At 42.9% G+C, this 19,035-nt stretch overlaps 1 protein-coding gene across 1 annotated transcript; it reads right to left on the reverse strand.

The window, feature by feature from the left end:
* Window positions 1-856: 856 nt before the first annotated feature.
* LOC143112313 (tripartite motif-containing protein 16-like) lies at window positions 857-8,738 on the reverse strand. Its single transcript, XM_076274590.1, has 8 exons — window positions 8,137-8,738; window positions 6,951-7,046; window positions 4,512-4,745; window positions 3,801-3,972; window positions 3,658-3,690; window positions 3,395-3,451; window positions 2,654-2,710; window positions 857-1,548 (listed from the first exon to the last, which is right to left on the reverse strand). The coding sequence occupies exons 1-8, from the start codon at window positions 8,713-8,715 to the stop codon at window positions 1,031-1,033; spliced, it is 1,746 nt and encodes a 581-aa protein (XP_076130705.1). The 5' UTR covers window positions 8,716-8,738; the 3' UTR covers window positions 857-1,030.
* Window positions 8,739-19,035: the final 10,297 nt, after the last annotated feature.

Raw genomic sequence — 19,035 nt, forward strand, 5'->3', positions numbered from 1 at the left:
GGTACAGGTGAGCATGGTACAGGTGGGCATGGTATGGCATGGTAAATACATGGAGCAGATGGCATGGCATGGCATGGTACAGGTGGGCATGGAGCGGATGGCATGGCATGGCATGGTACAGGTCTGCATGGAGCGGGTGGCATGGCATGGTACAGGTCTACATGGAGCGGATGGCATGGCATGGCATGGTACAGGTGGGCATGGTAAATACATGGAGCGGATGGCATGGCATGGTACAGGACAACAGAAGGCAGACGGAGCAGAGAGCAGGCGAGAGCAACACACGGGTCACTACAGAGAGGGCCGACTGGATGCTGACCGCTGAGATGTGAGATGTGATGGATGTGTGTAGCGTTACTAACAGCAGCTGAGATGTGATGGATGTGTGTAGCGTTACTAACAGCAGCTGAGATGTGATGGATGTGTGTAGCGTTACTAGTGGGCAGCCGTGGCCTACTGGTTAGCACTCTGGACTTGTAACCGGAGGGTTGCCGGTTCGAGCCCCGACCAGTGGGCCGCGGCTGAAGTGCCCTTGAGCAAGGCACCTAACCCCTCACTGCTCCTCGAGCGCCGCCGTTGTAGCAGGCAGCTCACTGTGTGTTCACTGTGTGTTCACTGTGTGTTCACTGTGTGCTGTTTGTGTTTCACTAATTCACCGATTGGGTTAAATGCAGAGACCAAATTTCCCTCACGGGATCAAAAAAGTATATATACTTATACTTACTTAACAGCAGCTGAGATGTGATGGATGTGTGTAGCGTTACTAACAGCAGCTAAGATGTGGGATGTGTGTAGCGTTACTAACAGCAGCTGAGATGTGATGGATGTGTGTAGCGTTACTAACAGGATGTGAGATGTGATGGATGTGTGTAGCGTTACTAACAGCAGCTGAGATGTGATGGATGTGTGTAGCGTTACTAACAGCAGCTGAGATGTGAGATGTGATGGATGTGTGTAGCGTTACTAACAGCAGCTGAGATGTGAGATGTGATGGATGTGTGTAGCGTTACTAACAGCAGCTGTATGTCAGTCAAAGTAACTTCACTGCTGATCTAGTATTTACCCAAAACCCAGGGTAGACTGTGTGAGTGAATGTGGTCTGGACTCTGTGCAGGAGGGTCATTGTGTCAGAGACGCTGTAGAAGGCCAGAGTTCCTGCCCTGTGATCCACATACACTCCTATTCTGGAGCTGGCCACTAGAGGGAGTTCAGTCTGTTTATTATTGTGCCAGAAAAAGGAGCCGTAGCTGCGGAGCTCCAGACTCCAGGACTGACCATTACCTCCAAACAAACACTCATCACCCAGTCCTTTCCTGCTGATGCTTTTATATGAGACTGCTATACGAACCCACTCCCCACTACACTCCACCTCCCAGTAGCAGCGTCCAGACACACCCTCGCTACACAGCACCTGACACCACAAATCAAATCTCTCTGGATGATCAGGATATGACTGGAGCTTAGCTCTCCACTCCACCCTCCTGTTCCCCTCAGACAGATGGAGGATTCTGTGTGCTGTGTTTGGATCCAGTGTGAAGTGATAGCGATCTGATGAAGGAGAAAAGAAAACAGGACACACTTACACTTGTGTTTGTGTATTACAGTGTGTGTTGTGTGTTTGTGTGTGTGTGTGTGTGTATGTGTCGGTATATGTGTGTGTGTGTGTGTGTGTACATGTACACATGAATATTGTTGTGTGTGTGTGTGTAAGAGATGTTTGTGTAAATAGTGTCAATAAACTGTATGTTGTGTTGGGTGTGTGTATGTGTGTGTGTGTGTGTGATAGAGATGTTGTGTAAACGGTGTCAATAGGATATATTTTCTTTTGTGTTGAGTGGCTGTGGCTGTAGCTATGTACGTGTGTGTGTGTGTCTATGCGTAAGTGTGTGTGTGTGTGTGTGTGTGTGTGCATATGTGTGTGCGTGTGTGCATGTGGTGTGTGTGTGATAGAGATGTTTGTGTAAATAGTGCCAAAAGGGTATTTGTTCTTTTGTATTGAGTGTCTGTGTGTGTGTGTGCATGTATGTGTGTGGTGTGTGTTTGGCTGTGGCTGTAGCTATGTGTGTGTGTGTTTGTGTGTGGGGCTGTGGCTGTAGCTATGTGTGTGTGTGTGTGAGTGTATTTATGTATGCATGTTTCTTTGTGTGAGTATTCACATTAGTTTGTGTGTTTTATGTGTACTTGTGTGTGTAAAGTGTGTGTGTGCATGATAGACATGTCTGACGTGTCAATTGGTGTGAATGTGTGTGTGTGTGTCTGTTTATGTGTAACAGAGGTCGGAATTCATCCGCCGCTCACAGCCCTCGTACCCGACACCTCGACACACACCGGCATGGGAGTGGAACGCTCTAACCACTGAGCTAAAAGCCCAGGCTTCCAACTCAGCGGTTAGAAGCGTTCTTAAGGTTAGGGCTGTGAGGATTTACACGGGCAACTAGCACGCTAGCTCAGTTCGCCTCTGTTCCATATGTATGTATGTATGTATGTATGTATGCATGTTTCTTTGTGTGAGTATGCACATTAGTTTGTGTGTTTTAAATGTGTACATGTGTATGTGTATGTACAGTGTGTGTGTGTGTGTGTGTGTGTGTGTGTGTGTGTGTGTGTGTGTGTGTGTGTGTGTGTGTGTTTGTTGTTTTTGTGCCCAATTTACACTGCACAAGCTTCTCTCTGGTCACTAATTCAGGAAAAACAGTCTGGACACTAGACACTGAAACAGAAAATATCACTTTATTACCAATACAACTTAGTTACATTATATAGTATTAAGATAATATATAATGATGACAGCACACCTATATTCAAATCAGTAGAGATTGTATAAAGAAGGTTATGTGGCATTATGAGTCCCCAGCTGCTTAAATGTTAAAGGCCTCCAACCTCCCACTGACACGTAAAGATGGAGATGCCCTCATTCAAGAGTCCCTCATCTTCATTAGGAGGGTAAGGGCATGTTTAGAGGACCTTCAGTTCTAACCCACCTCAATCAGTTCATTATCACAAGACAACTGCAGCAGCAAACGGTCTAATCTACTGGTTTGGAGTACACTTACTAAGTTACTGTTTATTAACGCTGAATTCTAACTCCATCTCTGATCTCCATCAACTTCTGCCTTTTTGTTTATTTTCAAAAACAAATTAATAGATCTAGTGTATTTTGTTGTTTTTGTCCTAAAGCCCTCATAAGAGTCTTAAGACATTTTTAGATATAAAATATAAAGGGCTGTCATTTCAAACTCTGTGGCCCAGCCACACCCCCATGCCTCTTAGGTTTAGCAGCTGAAAGGTTTTAAAGATGAAAAGATGAAACTATCATTCTGTTGCAAGACAGATATAAAGGCTGAAAGTAGAGGTGCCCAAATTCTTAGAGGCTGTTAGAATCATTCAGACTTACTGGCTAGTGGCAGATGTTTCATTCTGTCAATTCTTCTGAGGAGTTCAGGATCAGTACCTGGATCAGGCAACAAACACAGAGACTCATTCCCACACAATCTACAGAACAAACACACACACATTTGCTCTGCATATATAGTATCTTCATGTGTACTCCACCTTTGGGGAAATGTTTGTGTTTAGCATCTCTGACAGACCTGTTAGCTCTAGAAGGAAGTTTTTATCTCAACTGTGGAAGGGAATGTAACTTGATGACAGACTCACATTCTGAAGACCTGATGATCTGGATGTGTGTCACTGTTAAGACAAAGAAAATAAATAGTCAGAATGAATCTGTAACAACTGGAACATTATAATGTATCATACAAATTATACATGATTGCGTTCATTCTAGATGTTTGTCCAACCTGCTGCAGATATCTTGGCTACTTCCTGCTTGAAGATGCCATCCAGTTTCTCCTCCAGCTGCACCTTCACTGCAGAGACAGATTCCTTCACAGCCTCAAAATAGAAACTCTGGTTGAAGGTCACGCTGGGTAAGCCTTTAGAGTGAGGAGAGTCTCTGATTGATGGGATATTCTACAGAGGAAAATATAAAAGTTGAGACAGACTATGTAAATATTTACTCAGGGCTGGGTTTTATTAAAAATACAATTACATGAATTCATTCAGCAGACACTTCTATCCAGCAGTGACTGGCACAACATTCTGCAGAGAGAGACACACAGAAGGTGAGACAGGACGTCTGAAGTTTCCCCAAACGCTGCAGACATAATGGCTTAAATCAATCGGTTTAGTGTGTGTGTGTAATAAATGCATTAGTGTGTTTAAGTGTGTGTGCCTAGATAGATATTATAGGACCTACCTACTGTAAAGCACAATATCATTTTTACCACACCACACATCATATGCACACATAGAGATTTTATTACAGACCGTTCACTTGACTGATCTTTAGCAGGCACTTTTATCCAGAGTGGCACAGACTCACAGCAGCTAGTTCAGGAAATCAAACCCAGGTCAACCAATCACCAGTCAATGATGTCACCGCTTCTCCACCACGCCTACTAACACTTTTACAGATTCATTTTAGTTTCAGGAGTGCAGGTGAATGTTACCTTGAGGAAATGGATGTGATCTTCTGTGTGTGAAAGCTTCTCCAGCTCAGCATCTCTCCTCTTCAGCTCAGCAATCTCCTGCTCCATTTGCTTCAGGAGTCCTTCAGCTCGACTCACCTCAGCCTTCTCCTGAGCTCTGATCAGCTCTTTCACCTCAGAGCACCTTCTCTCAATGGAGCGGATCATCTCAGTAAAGATGCTCTCACTGTCCTCCACTGCTGTCTGTGCAGAGCTCTGTTAGAAGACACACAAAGAGGAGGGCAGGAGACACACACAGGGAGGTGTGAAAAGTGTACAGCAGACACACACACACACACACACACACACACACACACATCCAAGAGATCTGAACTATGTGTGCTGGGCCACAACAAAAGTACCAACTATAAAGTCCACACACACACACAACCCTCCCACCACACAATGTCAACACAGTATCACACACAACATCCATAGTACCAAACAGTCAAGAGCCTGTCCATAATGTTATTCAAACAGTCAAGAGCCTGTCCATAGTGTTATTCAAACTCCACACGTATTACCCATCCATGTATACACCTGTCCATTTACCAGCATATGGAGGCAGCTGTTACATTCCAAAACTCTATGATATATAATTCTATATAGGCTACACCCCACATCCTGCTCACTTACAGATCAAGTATATATAGTATATATACTCTTTTGATCCCGTAAGGGAAATTTGGTCTCTGCATTTATCCCAATCCGTGAATTAGTGAAACACACACAGCACACAGTGAACACACAGTGAGGTGAAGAACACACTAATCCCGGCGTAGTGAGCTGCCTGCATCAACAGCGGCGCTCGGGGAGCAGTGAGGGGTTAGGTGCCTTGCTCAAGGGCACTTCAGCCGGCACTTCACCTCAGTATAGAATCTCTTATTTGTCAGTTAAGCACCCCACACAACAGACATGGATAGTCATACAGGTAGGTCAGTTGAGTTGACCACATGACAGACATGGATAGACATACAGGTAGGTCAGTTGAGTTGACCACATGACAGACATGGATAGACATACAGGTAGGTCAGTTGAGTTGACCACATGACAGACATGGATAGACATATAGGTAGGTCAGTTGAGTTGACCACATGACAGACATGGATAGACATACAGCCGCCTGGTTTGATGGTTATTCTCCACAGCACTGATACTGATATGATATGATGCTGTATTGGCATTGTATGGTGGGAGGGTTGTGGGCATCTGAGTGGATTGGGCCTGTTGAGGTGCTGTATGTTTCTATTGTAAATAGTAAGATGCCCATTCACCACTACTGTTGTATATTTGTATATTTATATTTGTATATTTTTGTGTATTTCTGTACAGTCTATTGTGGTGTGTGCAGTCGCTGGGGTGGGAGGTGTATCAATTTGATGCTGTGATTTTCACTAATTGCTTTGTCAACACCAATCACATGTCTGGACAAGTGTATATGCGTATGTGTTTTTTTAATATCTGATTCATGTCTGAGGAAGAGACTGCGATGAAATGTCACACAGATTAAAAATGTATTTATATATCTGTTGATTTTGCAGCTTAATAGCTAATTTCTGTTGATTTTGCAGCTTAATAGCTAATATCTGATGATTTTGCAGCTTAATAACTAATATCTGTTGTTTTTGCAGCTTAATTACTAATATCTGTTGATTTTGTATGTGTCTGCTCTACAATACATGTCCATCATTGAGCAATGACCAATGGGCAGCCGTGGCCTACTGGTTAGGGCTTCAGGCTTCCAAATGGAAAGAGGGGTGGAATGTCCACACACTTGCTACCATCAGGATTTTTGAATGACTTTCACCAGTGTAGGGCTTCAGGCTTCACCAGTGTAGGGCTTCATCAGTGTAGGGCTTCAGGCTTCACCAGTGTAGGACTTCAGGCTTCACCAGTGTAGGGCTTCAGGCTTCACCAGTGTAGGGCTTCACCAGTGTAGGGCTTCAGGCTTCACCAGTGTAGGACTTCAGGCTTCACCAGTGTAGGGCTTCAGGCTTCACCAGTGTAGGGCTTCAGGCTTCACCAGTGTAGGCTTCAGGCTTGTAATCGAAGGGTTGTCGGTTCGATCCCCGACCAGTGGGAATGGCTGAAGTGCACCTACTGTAACCCCTCACTGCTCCCCGAGCGCCGCTGTATAGCAAGGCAGCTCACTGCTCTGGGTTAGTGGTGTGTGCTTCACCTCACTGTGTGTTCACTGTGTGCTCTGTGTGTTCACTAATTCATAATAAATACAGAGACCAAATTCCTCGTATACGCCAGTATACTTGGCCGAGAAACCTGATTTAAAAAAACCAAATTCATTCTGAGAAATGACATTATGGGCATCTGAGATCTGCTAATAGCTTATCATCACAGCGGCCATACTGATTACAGTAACATTGGAGAGCTGAAACCTTCATCAGTCTGCTGTTATCTTCTCACCTTGAGAGTCTCCACAGCCTTCCTCAGCTCCTGCAGCTCCTTCTCTCTCTCCTGGATTCTCTGCTGGAATCTCCTCTGGCTCTGCCCCAACTGCTTCTGTTGTTTCAAATACACACATGCTTAACTTTGCTTCCTATTCATGTGTCAACAGAATGATTACAAATGAAACTTAATAATTTCTTGATAAACAGGTAATAGTGTAGAAACAGCATGAACCCATTTCAGGTGGAGAACTGGTTATTAAGTATTAAACAAATCAAGCTGGCTCAGAGCTTGTAAAAATGACCTTTTGTGTAGTATCATCTTCAGATGGATGCTACCATATCAGTGACGTAGGTCTGGTCTCAGCGTTGGTGGGGACACATCCCTAGCCCCCCACAACTAGTGTCATGATACCAAAATTATTATTTCTATACCAGTACCATGTGAAGAATTTCAAATTCGATACTTTGGCCATCCTAGACATTGATCGACACTCCACACACACACACAGTAAGTGATGGCTTATGTCATTGGTTTCTATTTCCTATTTTGGAATTCATATAAACTATATTTCATTAATAATTTATCATATTTTATGATCTGGATAATTACTAATAACTAAACATATCTACTAATTTGAATACTTTATATAGATTTTTGAATTATTACACTTGTCTTTAATGTCATTACATTTGTGGTGTGTAGGCCTAATTGAGTGCCTGTCACTTCAAGAAGAATGTGAAAGTAATTAGCTTTCAGACTCAGTTCAGATGGTCCAGATGAAAAACTAGTTGCGCATAGTGCAAGGATATGTGAATGCAATTCATCATGTCATTAGATTAAATACATTTTCAACAAAGTAACAAGTCAAAGAAAATCTTTCTGGGATCATAGAAGAGAGTGTCTCGCAATGTTATATTCTATGAGCAGGCCTATGGAAATGCACCATATTATATTTTATATCTTTGCATTGTGCAGGCTATACTCACAAATACGCTAACAGAAGATGAATATGAATATGTAATATGAAGGTACGGTTTTGAATTACTCGGACTGACATGTACTCACTGACAGTAATGCAACAAAGTTAAGAAAATTATTAGGAAGATATTGGTGAATGAGGCCCAATCTTCTTATAATTAATCAAACACATTATATTCAACCTCTCATGAAATGAAGACACAAGTGTATAATCAGTACTCACCTGTTTGTTAGTCCATTCTGCAGCAGCTGTGACTGTGTCGTGGCCTTTATGATCGTCCATCAGACACATAAGGCAGATACAATTCTGATCAGTACGACAAAATATCTCAAGAACCTTCTCATGACGAGAGCAGATCCTCTCCTGTAGCTGGCCTGTGGCATCAACCACTGAGTGTTTTCTTCCTGGATGTACGTCATTGTGAGCTTTATAGTGAGTTTCACAGTAAGACACCAGACACTCCAGACAGGACTTCACAGCTTTGAGTTTTCTCCCAGTGCAGACATCACACTCCACATCTCCATGTCCAACATAATTGTGAGGAGCAGCTTGGATTTTGGTCCTCCTAAATTTCTCCACCATTTCAGCAATCAGAGGGTTTTTGTAGAGGACAGGTCTGGGAGTGAAGGTGTGTTTGCACAGGGGGCAGCTGTAGACTCCTTTCTGGTCCTGATCCCAGCAGCCCTTAATGCACCTCATACAGAAATTATGTCCACAGGGAATAGCCACTGGATCCCTCAGTAGATCCAGACACACTGGACATGTGAAAGAGTCTTCCTCCTGAGAAATCACTTCCGCCATGTTCTAGCTCTAACAAACACCAAGTGCACACTCTGAGAAACAGCAGCAGAGTGACAGTTGAGTTTCGTTTCTGTTTTGCGTCAACAGAACTGTCAGGGGCAGAACAGGTGGGGGAGGGGGAGGGTGAGGGGGTAGCCAATCACATACCTGTGTGTCTGAATAAGAGACTGGAAATAGATTGATATTTATGGCATGAACTGAAGTGGACTCAACGCACTGCGAGTGTCATGTGCAGTTATAACACACTGTAGATTCTGTGTTAGTTGGGCCCCCTGTAGTTAGGTCAGATGTTTTGTATCAGGAATCTTGAGCCTCTGCAGTTCAGATCAGTGTGGTGAGTTAAGTGGCATCTGCTCTGGTGTTAAAGCTCTACTGGTCTGTGGTCATCCAGTAATGACCAGGCAGCAGACCAGTGTGCTTAATTATGACCACCACTAGCGCTAATGCAGCGGCCAAATACGAGTTGTCAAAGTTGTCTTTGCTGAAGCTGAATAACTAGAGAACCCTTGCACCCAAGATAACATTTGTATGGTGTATTGGAATAACTAGAGAACCCTTGATGACAATGCTTGTATGGTGTATTGGAATAACTAGAGAACCCTTGATGACAATGTTTTTATGGTATATTGGAATAACTAGAGAACCCTTGATGACAATGTTTGTATGGTATATTGGTCTCAAGAGGCTGGGTTACCGTGTTAATGTGTGCTGTTGCAGCCCTGTGTAAAACATGACGATACAAACACACAGTGTTTAAATTGCCACCATCTTCTGCTGAGATGTTGTGAACTGCACCCAATGATGAGCATGATCACCCTGACACCACCCCATACAAAGAAGCAACCCCCCCCCCCCCCCACACACACACACACACATTCACTTACATACACACACACACATTTACTTAAACACACACACACACACAGAGACATACGCACACACACACACATTCCCTTACATACACACACACACATTACTTACATACAAACACATACACACACACAGACACACACACACACATAGAATGATAGGATTATTAATGATGCAAATATACAGGATGGAGAGAAATCAACAAGTGAAGCGTGATTTATTTTTTTGCAGACAGAATATGCAGGACTGAGCGGCAGTCAAATTTATCTAGTTCTTATTATTTAATATCTAGTTACTATACTATTTGATAAAGGCAGAGTTGCTCCTTTTTTTAAACTGTTTTCCTCCATAGCAGCACTTGGTGCTAAACCTGTCCGACAAGACTGATGAATATAATGAGGACTTTGTGTCCAAATATTACAGAAACCTGCAGGTTGCTATGATGAGATCAACATGTTGATAACTCTCATCTCCAAAAAAAAGCAACATTCTCAAATCATTAGTTACAAAGATTCATTACACTTCATACCTTGATACCTTGATACCTTGATACCTTGTTACCTTGATACCTTGATACCTTGTTACCTTGATACCTTGATACCTTGATACCTTGTTTAACTCAAATTGAAATGTCACATCTTCTTTCTCTCTTTCCTTTTCTTTCATTTTAGAATGCTCCTCAACCCTGGGTGTTTTGTAGAATGCTCCTCAACCCTGGGTGTTTTGTAGAATGCTCCTCAACCCTGGGTGTTTTGTATAATGCTCCTCAACCCTGGGTGTTTTGTATAATGCTCCTCAACCCTGGGTGTTTTGTAGAATGCTCCTCAACCCTGGGTGTTTTGTATAATGTATGAAATATTGTCTTTGTCCTGCAATAGGTCTTATGTTATGTGTTACAGTAATTGTCCTAACACCATGTTAGAAAGAAATGTTTGCACTTTAACATGTTATCCTTTGGATTATGTTGTCTGTCAAATCCAAAATAAAATATAACCGCAAGTGGTGATTAACGGGGTCCGAGCAAAATGAACATGAGGTAGCATAGCTTTTTAGTTTACATATGCTTTGATTGTTTGGGCCCAATTGTTCAAAAGAAACGTGATCGGATTTCGGATATCGGATTTCAGTTACCGGATTTCGGCTATCGGATTGGATCAAATCTTGAAAATGGGTTGTTCAAAGGGAAACAAGGATCCTGAAATTGGATTAGATCACAATCTATTCTTGGTTTTGATCTGGATAAAACCTTCACTTTGTGTTGTTCAAAACATTTGAATTGGATTGGAATAAATTTGATCCATAAAATGAGGATTACCCTGTGCTGTAACGTTATAGTGTGCTAACCTCCACAACCTAACAGTACTCTATTCTAGTGTGCTAATCTCCACAACCCAATAGTATTCTAACAATACCCTATTCTAGTGTGCTAACCTCCACAACCCAACAGTATTCTAACAGTAGTATTCTAGTGCACTAATCTCCACAACTCAATAGGATTCTAACAATGCTCTATTCTACAGGACTATGCATTTGTCATGGATAAGATGAAGGGTCTGATAACGGAAGGCAATGTTTCCCACAGAATGGAATTGTATTTGTGGTGGTAGGTGAAGGGGGGTGGGGTTGGGTTCTGTGTTGGAGTCAATAAGATGAACAGCCTATAATTATGCAGTTATACTTGCCTTGCACGACAAGTCCTGACAAGTAACTGTAACGTTACAGTGTGCTAACCTCCACAACCCAACAGTATTCTAACAGTATTCTATTCTAGTATGCTAACCTCCACAACCCAACTGAAGGAACTGTAGGGGGTGATGTGGATCGAGGTAGAGTGAGTGTGTGGCGAGCAGGCAGAGCCTCGTACAGAAGGCTCAATGGTATGGAGTGATGACACGGAGATGGCAGGTTTCGTGCAACACAAGTGAACTTTATTTGAGTTTCAATTAATCTGTTCTTTTGTTCTTTACTTGTATGTGTGCTGCATCAAAGAGGAAACAAACAGAAAATGGAGTAATCAGTGAAATGGGGTAAATCAGTACAGATCCCAACTCACAAATATACTCATACTTGACATCCCAAGTCAACCAACATCACCTAATCATCTCTCACATGGGACTCCAACACACCAAACCAACAAACAAAGACCTTAACTTTACACATGATGGCAGAGCTACTCTACAAACTGATAAACATCACAAAAGTCATAGTGAGGGTCATTAAAGTGATGACTTACGTTAACTCAAAGACGCACACAGAGCAGGACACACTGGAGTGCTGGGTTGAGATGAACAAAAGAGTGAACTGAGGGCGAACAATTTATCCTGGTCTGAGCCCCTGCTCCGGAGCTACAGGGTTTCCCAGCAGGTAAACTGGGTGTGGTTAGGTGGCAGAGCCAAACAATCCTGCAATTTCTTCACAGCACTTTCACCTCAAGCCCTCCTTACACTGACAGACTTTGGAAAGATTTGGAAAAGATTTTTGAAAGACTACAGTCTCAGACCCTCTCACATCTAAAGACAAGTAGTAGAGTTTTAAGTCACAGACTATGATTTTGCAATGACTAGGGATCTTTCAGGGTCACTATTTACAAAACTGCAACACGATTCCTTTAAATTATTACCCATTGTGCAATAGATAAACAGGAACTGAAAATTATAGCCTACTAAACTCAAAGTCGTATTTTCATGTTTCTGCAGCATTGTGTCATGCGTGACATCCTTAACCGATATAGAGTTGTTCTGTCAAGTGGAAGAGCCGACTAAATATGTACTGTATAAGAAATTACAAATATTATAAGAATAACAAATAATTATAGGCTACAGCTGTGTCGGAGTCAATAAGATAAACAGCCTATAATTATACAGTTATACTTGCCTTGGACTACAAGCCCATATTGACAAGTAGATGTAATGTTACAGTGTGCTAACCTCAAGAACCCAACAGCATTCTATTCTAGTATGCTAACCTCCACAACCCAACAGCATTTGAACACTAATGTTTCAAGTGGGATTTGAACTCTCAACCTAAGGATCACCAGTACAAGGCATTATCCCACTGAGCCACTGTCAATCCTACATGTTGGGCAGTCACATTCACATGGTGAAAATGTGTATTGGTAAACACACAACAAGAAAAACTCCAAGCATACATTTGACAATAAAATGAAGGGCTTTCCTAAAAGAGTAGACCTGAAAACCTTTTGAAATTCTGGGGCAATTAGACATTTGTAGAGATGAACACTAATGGATGAAATATAATACATATGATAGACTTAATAATGAAGGAAAAATAGTAAACAAAGAAGTTCCCCTAAATGTAATAGAGAGTCCCGGCATTCTGATTCTTGGCAACTGATGAGTGTGAATGTTGACTGGCTGATGTCATTCAGGTGCTGTTCAATGGTGTGAATCTTAAATGACCAATAGCATGTGCACATTGCTCCTAAAGCTGTAATAGGGATTTGAACTCTCAACCTAACAAACACCAGCACTAGGCATTATCCCACTGAGCCACTGACAATGATACAAATTGGGTAGTCACTTTCACATGGTGAAAATGTGTGTTGGCAAACACACAACATCAAGAAAATTCCTAGCATACATTTGACAATAGAATTAAGGGCTTTATAAAAAAAGAGTACAGATCTGAAAATGTGCACTGTTAATGGTATCCACCTAATGATGGTTGTATGGTTGTTATCCAAGAAAAAAAATTACTCATATTGGAATATAGGTGATATAGGATAAATGGGCTGAGTGGTCTAACTTTATTGGCCTATATCTCTGAAATGGAACAACATATCCAAATTATTTTGATAACTTTTGTGAGGCTTTGTCTAAACATTGTGTGTGAGAATTTTGGTGAAGATTTGATAATTTTTGAAGCCTGTGAAACTTTTTATGATGTGGGGGGTACTGGTAACAATACTTGAAAATGTCAAGTTTCTAGGACTTACAGTTTATAGGAATATAGGTGATGTAGGAAAAAAGGCCTAAGTGGTCTAACTTTATTGGCCTATATCTCTGAAATGGAACAAAAGATCAAAATTCTGAGCGATAACTTTTGTGGGGCTTGGTCTAAACATTGTCTGTGAGAATTTTGGTGAAGATTTGATTATTTTTGAAGAGTGTGAAACTTTTTATAATGTTTGGCTTTTCCATGAAATTGTGGCAAAAGTAAACATTTGTAGACCATAAGACCAGGGCCAAAAAGATGCATCTGAGTTTAGAGATTAATATTATGAAAGAATTTTGAGTCTAGGTCAATCTGGTAAGGAGAAATAAGCATAATTAACTTTTTTTTTCTCCAATAGCGCCACCTTTGGGTGCAGTACCCCACATTTTGGGTTATGGGTAGAGGGGGGTACTGGTAACCATACCTGAAAATTTCAAGAGTTTTGGAGTTACGGTTTAGGCTGCAGTATGACTTACAGAATTTTGGCAAAAAATGAACGGTACAGAAACAATAGGGGTCCTGCAGCTACGCTGCTCGGACCCCTAATAATAAAATAAAATCAGATTTTGATCCTAGACTCAGGCTGACACACACACTGTTCCACATCATGTACTGATGTCTGACCCCACACCCTTTGTTATGTTGGGGATAACGGCCGGCAAGGTGTCCCCATATACAGAACTAGCAAAGAACTCCACGACGTGAAGTGCTCTAGAATCTTTGGTGGCTTTGGTAACATGGAGCTCTCTAGAATCTTTGGTGGCTTTGGGAACATGGAGCTCTCTAGAATCTTTGGTGGCTTTGGGAACATGGAGCGCTCTAGAATCTTTGGTGCTATGGTAACATGCTTCCTAATGGATCCACCATAAGATCCAACACATATCATGAGTTTTGTATGCAACTCTTTTGGAGACTGGGACAGCCATCATGTTGCAACAAGAAGTGTAGGCTACACATTTCATCATACATCAAACATCCTTTTTAGTCTCTTGATTACAACAGTACTGTACAGTTTATGAGTACAACCTTATATATATACTGTACAGTCTATGAGTACAACCTTATATATAGTGTACAGTCTTTGAGTACAACAACATACATACTTCTAGTCAACGTAACCTAATGAGCTTCACTCTCAGCCTTCTGTAAGGGTAGCCAATGTGGCCCGTAGCAGGATCAGAGGGTGTGAAACACTGGGCTCCTCAACACATGTCCCACCCAATAGTGTATGTGTGGTGTGCTGATGTGTGTTCCAGCAGAGGTCCAGACGCTGTAATATCTGCTGGGGTCCAGAGATGAGGGAGTGCTTTTGTTTTCCCCAACAACAGGGAATCTCAGGCAGCTGCCAGATCCTTACATGTGAGTGGTGGCTTATGTGTGTGTGCTGATGAGATGGGGTGTGTTTATGGGGGTGTGTATGGATGTGGTAACAGCATCTACCTGTATCTGGGGTCTTTACATTTCTGTCCATCTGTATACGGTGTGGGTCACAGCAGCTTCACTGATGACTGATGAAGTCCAGGGTAGAGTGTGTGAGTGAATGTGGTCTGGACTTAGGGGTCCAGAGATAAGAGATCATTACTAGTGTGATACTTCACACGTGCTGATGTCAGGGCAAGACTATTATGAACCCACATGCAGACACAGAGGCAGGAAGTGTGTGTTGATATTTAATATCAGAATCAAACACAAGCAGTCAGCTTGTTGTCTTGAAGACAAGAGTTTGTGAAACCAAAAATACTCCCAAAGCAAATGTAGCCTCGCTACCATAACAAGAAAAGGAAAACGCTCTAAACTGTTCCAGTGAAAGTCCAAGTAGTTATAATCCAGGTCAGACAATCCACAAAACAACAGGCAGTAATCACATCCAAAAGACAGTCCAGAGATCGGTAACCAGAATAATCCAGATCATGGAGCGGATTACATGGCATGGTACAGATGTACAGGTGGGCATGGTACAGGTGTGCATGCTACAGGTGTACAGGTGGGCATGGTACAGGTGGGCATGGTACAGGTGTACAGGTGGGCATGGTACAGGTGGGCAGGTGGGTATGGTACAGGTGTACAGGTGGGCATGGTACAGGTGTACAGGTGGGCATGGTACAGGTGTACAGGTGGGCATGGTACAGGCGAGAGCAACACACGGGTCACTACAGAGAGGACCGGCTGGATGCTGACCGCTGAGATGTGATGGATGTGTGTAGCGTTACTAACAGCAGCTGAGATGTGAGATGTGATGGATGTGTGTAGCGTTACTAACAGCAGCTGAGATGTGAGATGTGATGGATGTGTGTAGCGTTACTAACAGCAGCTGAGATGTGAGATGTGATGTGAGATTGATAGCTACTTCTTAAGAAGTGCATCAAGTCAGTCGGTTGAAGTTCAGCGACAGGAAGAAACCCACAGTTCGCAGCACATCAGTACCCCTGTTGTTGAGGTAAGTTCTAGCACTGAGGCAGAGAGAGAGGCCAGTCAGCCAAGGAGGGAGAAGATTAATGGTCATAGGCCTGGGGTTAGATGGCCAGGCGCAGCAGAATGTAGAATGTGGGAAGATGTTAATAGTGATTTGGTCAGTATCCTGGGTCAGCTCAAGGGGACGGCTGAAAGCAAATTAGAGAAAATGGGAGACATTATTTATAGCTATGGTAAGGAAAGATTTGGGACTATTGAGAGAAGGACAAAACGGCAACATGAGGTAGTTAAATCTAGGCGCCAGCAGGAGATAGATAAACTTATCAAGGAGAGGAGGCAGCTTAAGAAGCAGTGGAGAAAAGCTACAGATGATGAGAAGGAAGGTATTGACTGTCTACAGGCAGATGTGAGGGAGCGGTTAGTAGTGCTAAGAAGAGCTGAAAATATTAGGAAAAATAGGAAGAAGAAATCACGAGCCCGACTAGCATTCTATAAAGACCCATTTAAGTTTGTTAAGTCTTTATTCGTAATGCAGAAGAGTGGTAGTCTTTTGGAACCTAAGCAGAAGCTTGAGGAGTATTTAGAGGGAGTGCACAAAGATAGGGAGAGGTTCAGGGAGATGGTACTTCCTGCTGATATCCCACCTATTGGTGAATTAAGTAGCCAATGCGACGATAGTCCACCAAGGTGGAAAGAGGTGCAAGAAGTAATAAAACGTGCAAGGGCCTCTTCAGCCCCGGGACCTAATGGAGTGCCCTACCGGTTGTATAAGAGTGCACCAGATGTTTTAAGATTTTTATGGCAATTAATGAAGATAGTTTGGAAGTATTCCCAAGGCTTGGCGGAGGGCTGGTGGAATATTTATTCCCAAAGAAAAGGACGCAGTGGAGATTAATCAATTTAGGCCAATTAGTCTACTGAATGTTGAAGGGAAGGTTTTCTTCAGTGTGGTGGCACGGAGACTGACAAATTACCTTGAAAGGAATAAAGTAATTGATACCACGGTGCAAAAAGCTGGAATTCCTGGCTTCTCCGGCTAATGCTTTTGGGTCTGTGCCGCATAGTCTGTTGTGGGAGGCCTTTGATTATTTCAGAATCCCAGGTAGCATTAAAAGCCTAGTAAAAGCATACTTTCTGGATATTCAATTATGTTTTACTACAGCTGATTACACCACAGGTTGGCAACAACTTGAGATAGGAATCATGGCCGGATGTACCATCTCCCCACTTGCTTTTACAATGGCAATGGAGGTCATCATTAGGGCCTCAAAATGGGTAGTGGGCGGGGAGAAGTTGCAGGGAGGGCCACGCCTCCCCCCGATTCGGGCTATCATGGACGACATGACAACCTTGACGACAACCGTTCCATGCACCAACAGGTTGCTGGGTAAGTTAAATAGTAATCTGCAATGGGCCAGAATGAAGGTGAAACCAAGTAAGTCTAGGAGTCTCTCAATTATTAAAGGGAAGGTAACAGATAAGAAGTTTGCTATAAATAAGGAGGTGATTCCCACAGTTCTGGAGAAACCAGTGAAGAGTCTGGGAAGGTGGTATGATGCAAGCCTTAGTGATAAATCACAGGTTGAAGACTTGAGACAGGTCACTAGGCAAGGTATTGCAAAAATTGACAAGTCGGGGCTGCCAGGTAAGCTCAAGCTGTGGTGTTTGCAGTTTGGTTTGTTGCCTCGGCTAATGTGGCCATTGACAGTTTATGAAGTTCCTCTGTCAAAGGTAGAGAGGTTGGAAAAAATGATCAACTCCTTTGTCAGAAAATGGCTCGGAGTCCCACGCTGCTTAAGCAGTGTAGCCTTGTATGGGAAGGGTATTGTAGAGTTGCCAATATCTAGTCTGACAGAGGAATTTAAGTGTGCTAAGGCTAGATTGGAATTGACTCTTACTCAGTCCAAGGACCCAGTGGTGAGGAAAGTTGCACCCACAGTTAATGCAGGGAGGAAGTGGAACCCAGAGCAGGCAGTTAAGCAAGCTCAATCAGCATTGAAGCATAGAGATATAATGGGCCATGTGCAGCACGGGCGGGGGGGTCTAGGGGTGGGTGCAAGTAAACCCTTGTGGAGTAAGGCTTCTGCAGGAGAAAAGAGGAAAATGGTAGTGGAGGAAATGCATAGACAGGAGGAGGCTGTAAGATGTACTAAGGCAGTGTCGCAGGCAAAACAAGGGCAGTGGGTGAACTGGGAAGGGGTGGAAAAAAGACGGATTAAATGGAAAGATCTATGGGGCATGGAAGCTGGTAAGATCAGATTTATGTTAGGTGCTACATATGATGTGCTCCCATCTCCCAAGAATTTAAGTCAATGGTTTGGTGAGGATGATAAATGCATACTTTGCTCGTGTGTGGGCAGTCTCCACCATATCCTATCAGGATGCAAGGTAAGTCTCACCCAGGGGCGGTATACGTGGTGTCATAACCAGGTATTGAAATGTGTGGCAGCGGCAATAGAGGATAAAAGAAGAGAAGTCAATTCATTAGCAGCTAGTAAAGGGGTAAGGCAAATTAACTTTGTACGTCAGGGGGATAAACCTTGTTCCGCGAAGGCCAGGTGTAAAACCGGCCAGTTGAAAAATGGGGCGGGCTGGGAAATGAAGGTTGATCTTGGCCAGCAGATGGCGGTACCTCCACATATAGTGAGTACTAAGCTACGTCCCGACGTAATTCTATGGTCGGATTCAGAGAAGATAGTTTACTTCATTGAACTCACTGTTCCTTGGGAAGACAGAGTGGAAGTGGCCAATGAGCTGAAGAGAGCTAAATATAATGAAATTAGGGATGGGCAGAACGAGGCTTTGTGAAACAACGAAACGTTCGAAGCAATTGCGCCGGAATGTGTCGAGGTTTCGAAACAATCCGACACCCGTAACTCCATGTTAGCAAAACTAGCCACTAGATGTCACCATCACATTTTGACCGTGAAGCACAACTGCTTCAGACGAAGAATATAAATAGCCAACATGGAACGCACGATTTCGTCCACAGCTACGTGGTTGAGTGGTTAACACACTTGCATTCGGCCGGAGCGTCCGGTGTTCGATTCCCTGCTGGTGCTTAGAAATTTCAGACTATATGCC

This window comes from Alosa pseudoharengus, unplaced genomic scaffold (genome assembly GCF_046254945.1).
Source record: "Alosa pseudoharengus isolate Yale_2024_CS ecotype anadromous, Long Island Sound unplaced genomic scaffold, YU_APseudo_1.1 YU_APseudo_1.1_scf_8, whole genome shotgun sequence".
Taxonomy (NCBI): Eukaryota; Metazoa; Chordata; class Actinopteri; order Clupeiformes; family Clupeidae; genus Alosa; species Alosa pseudoharengus.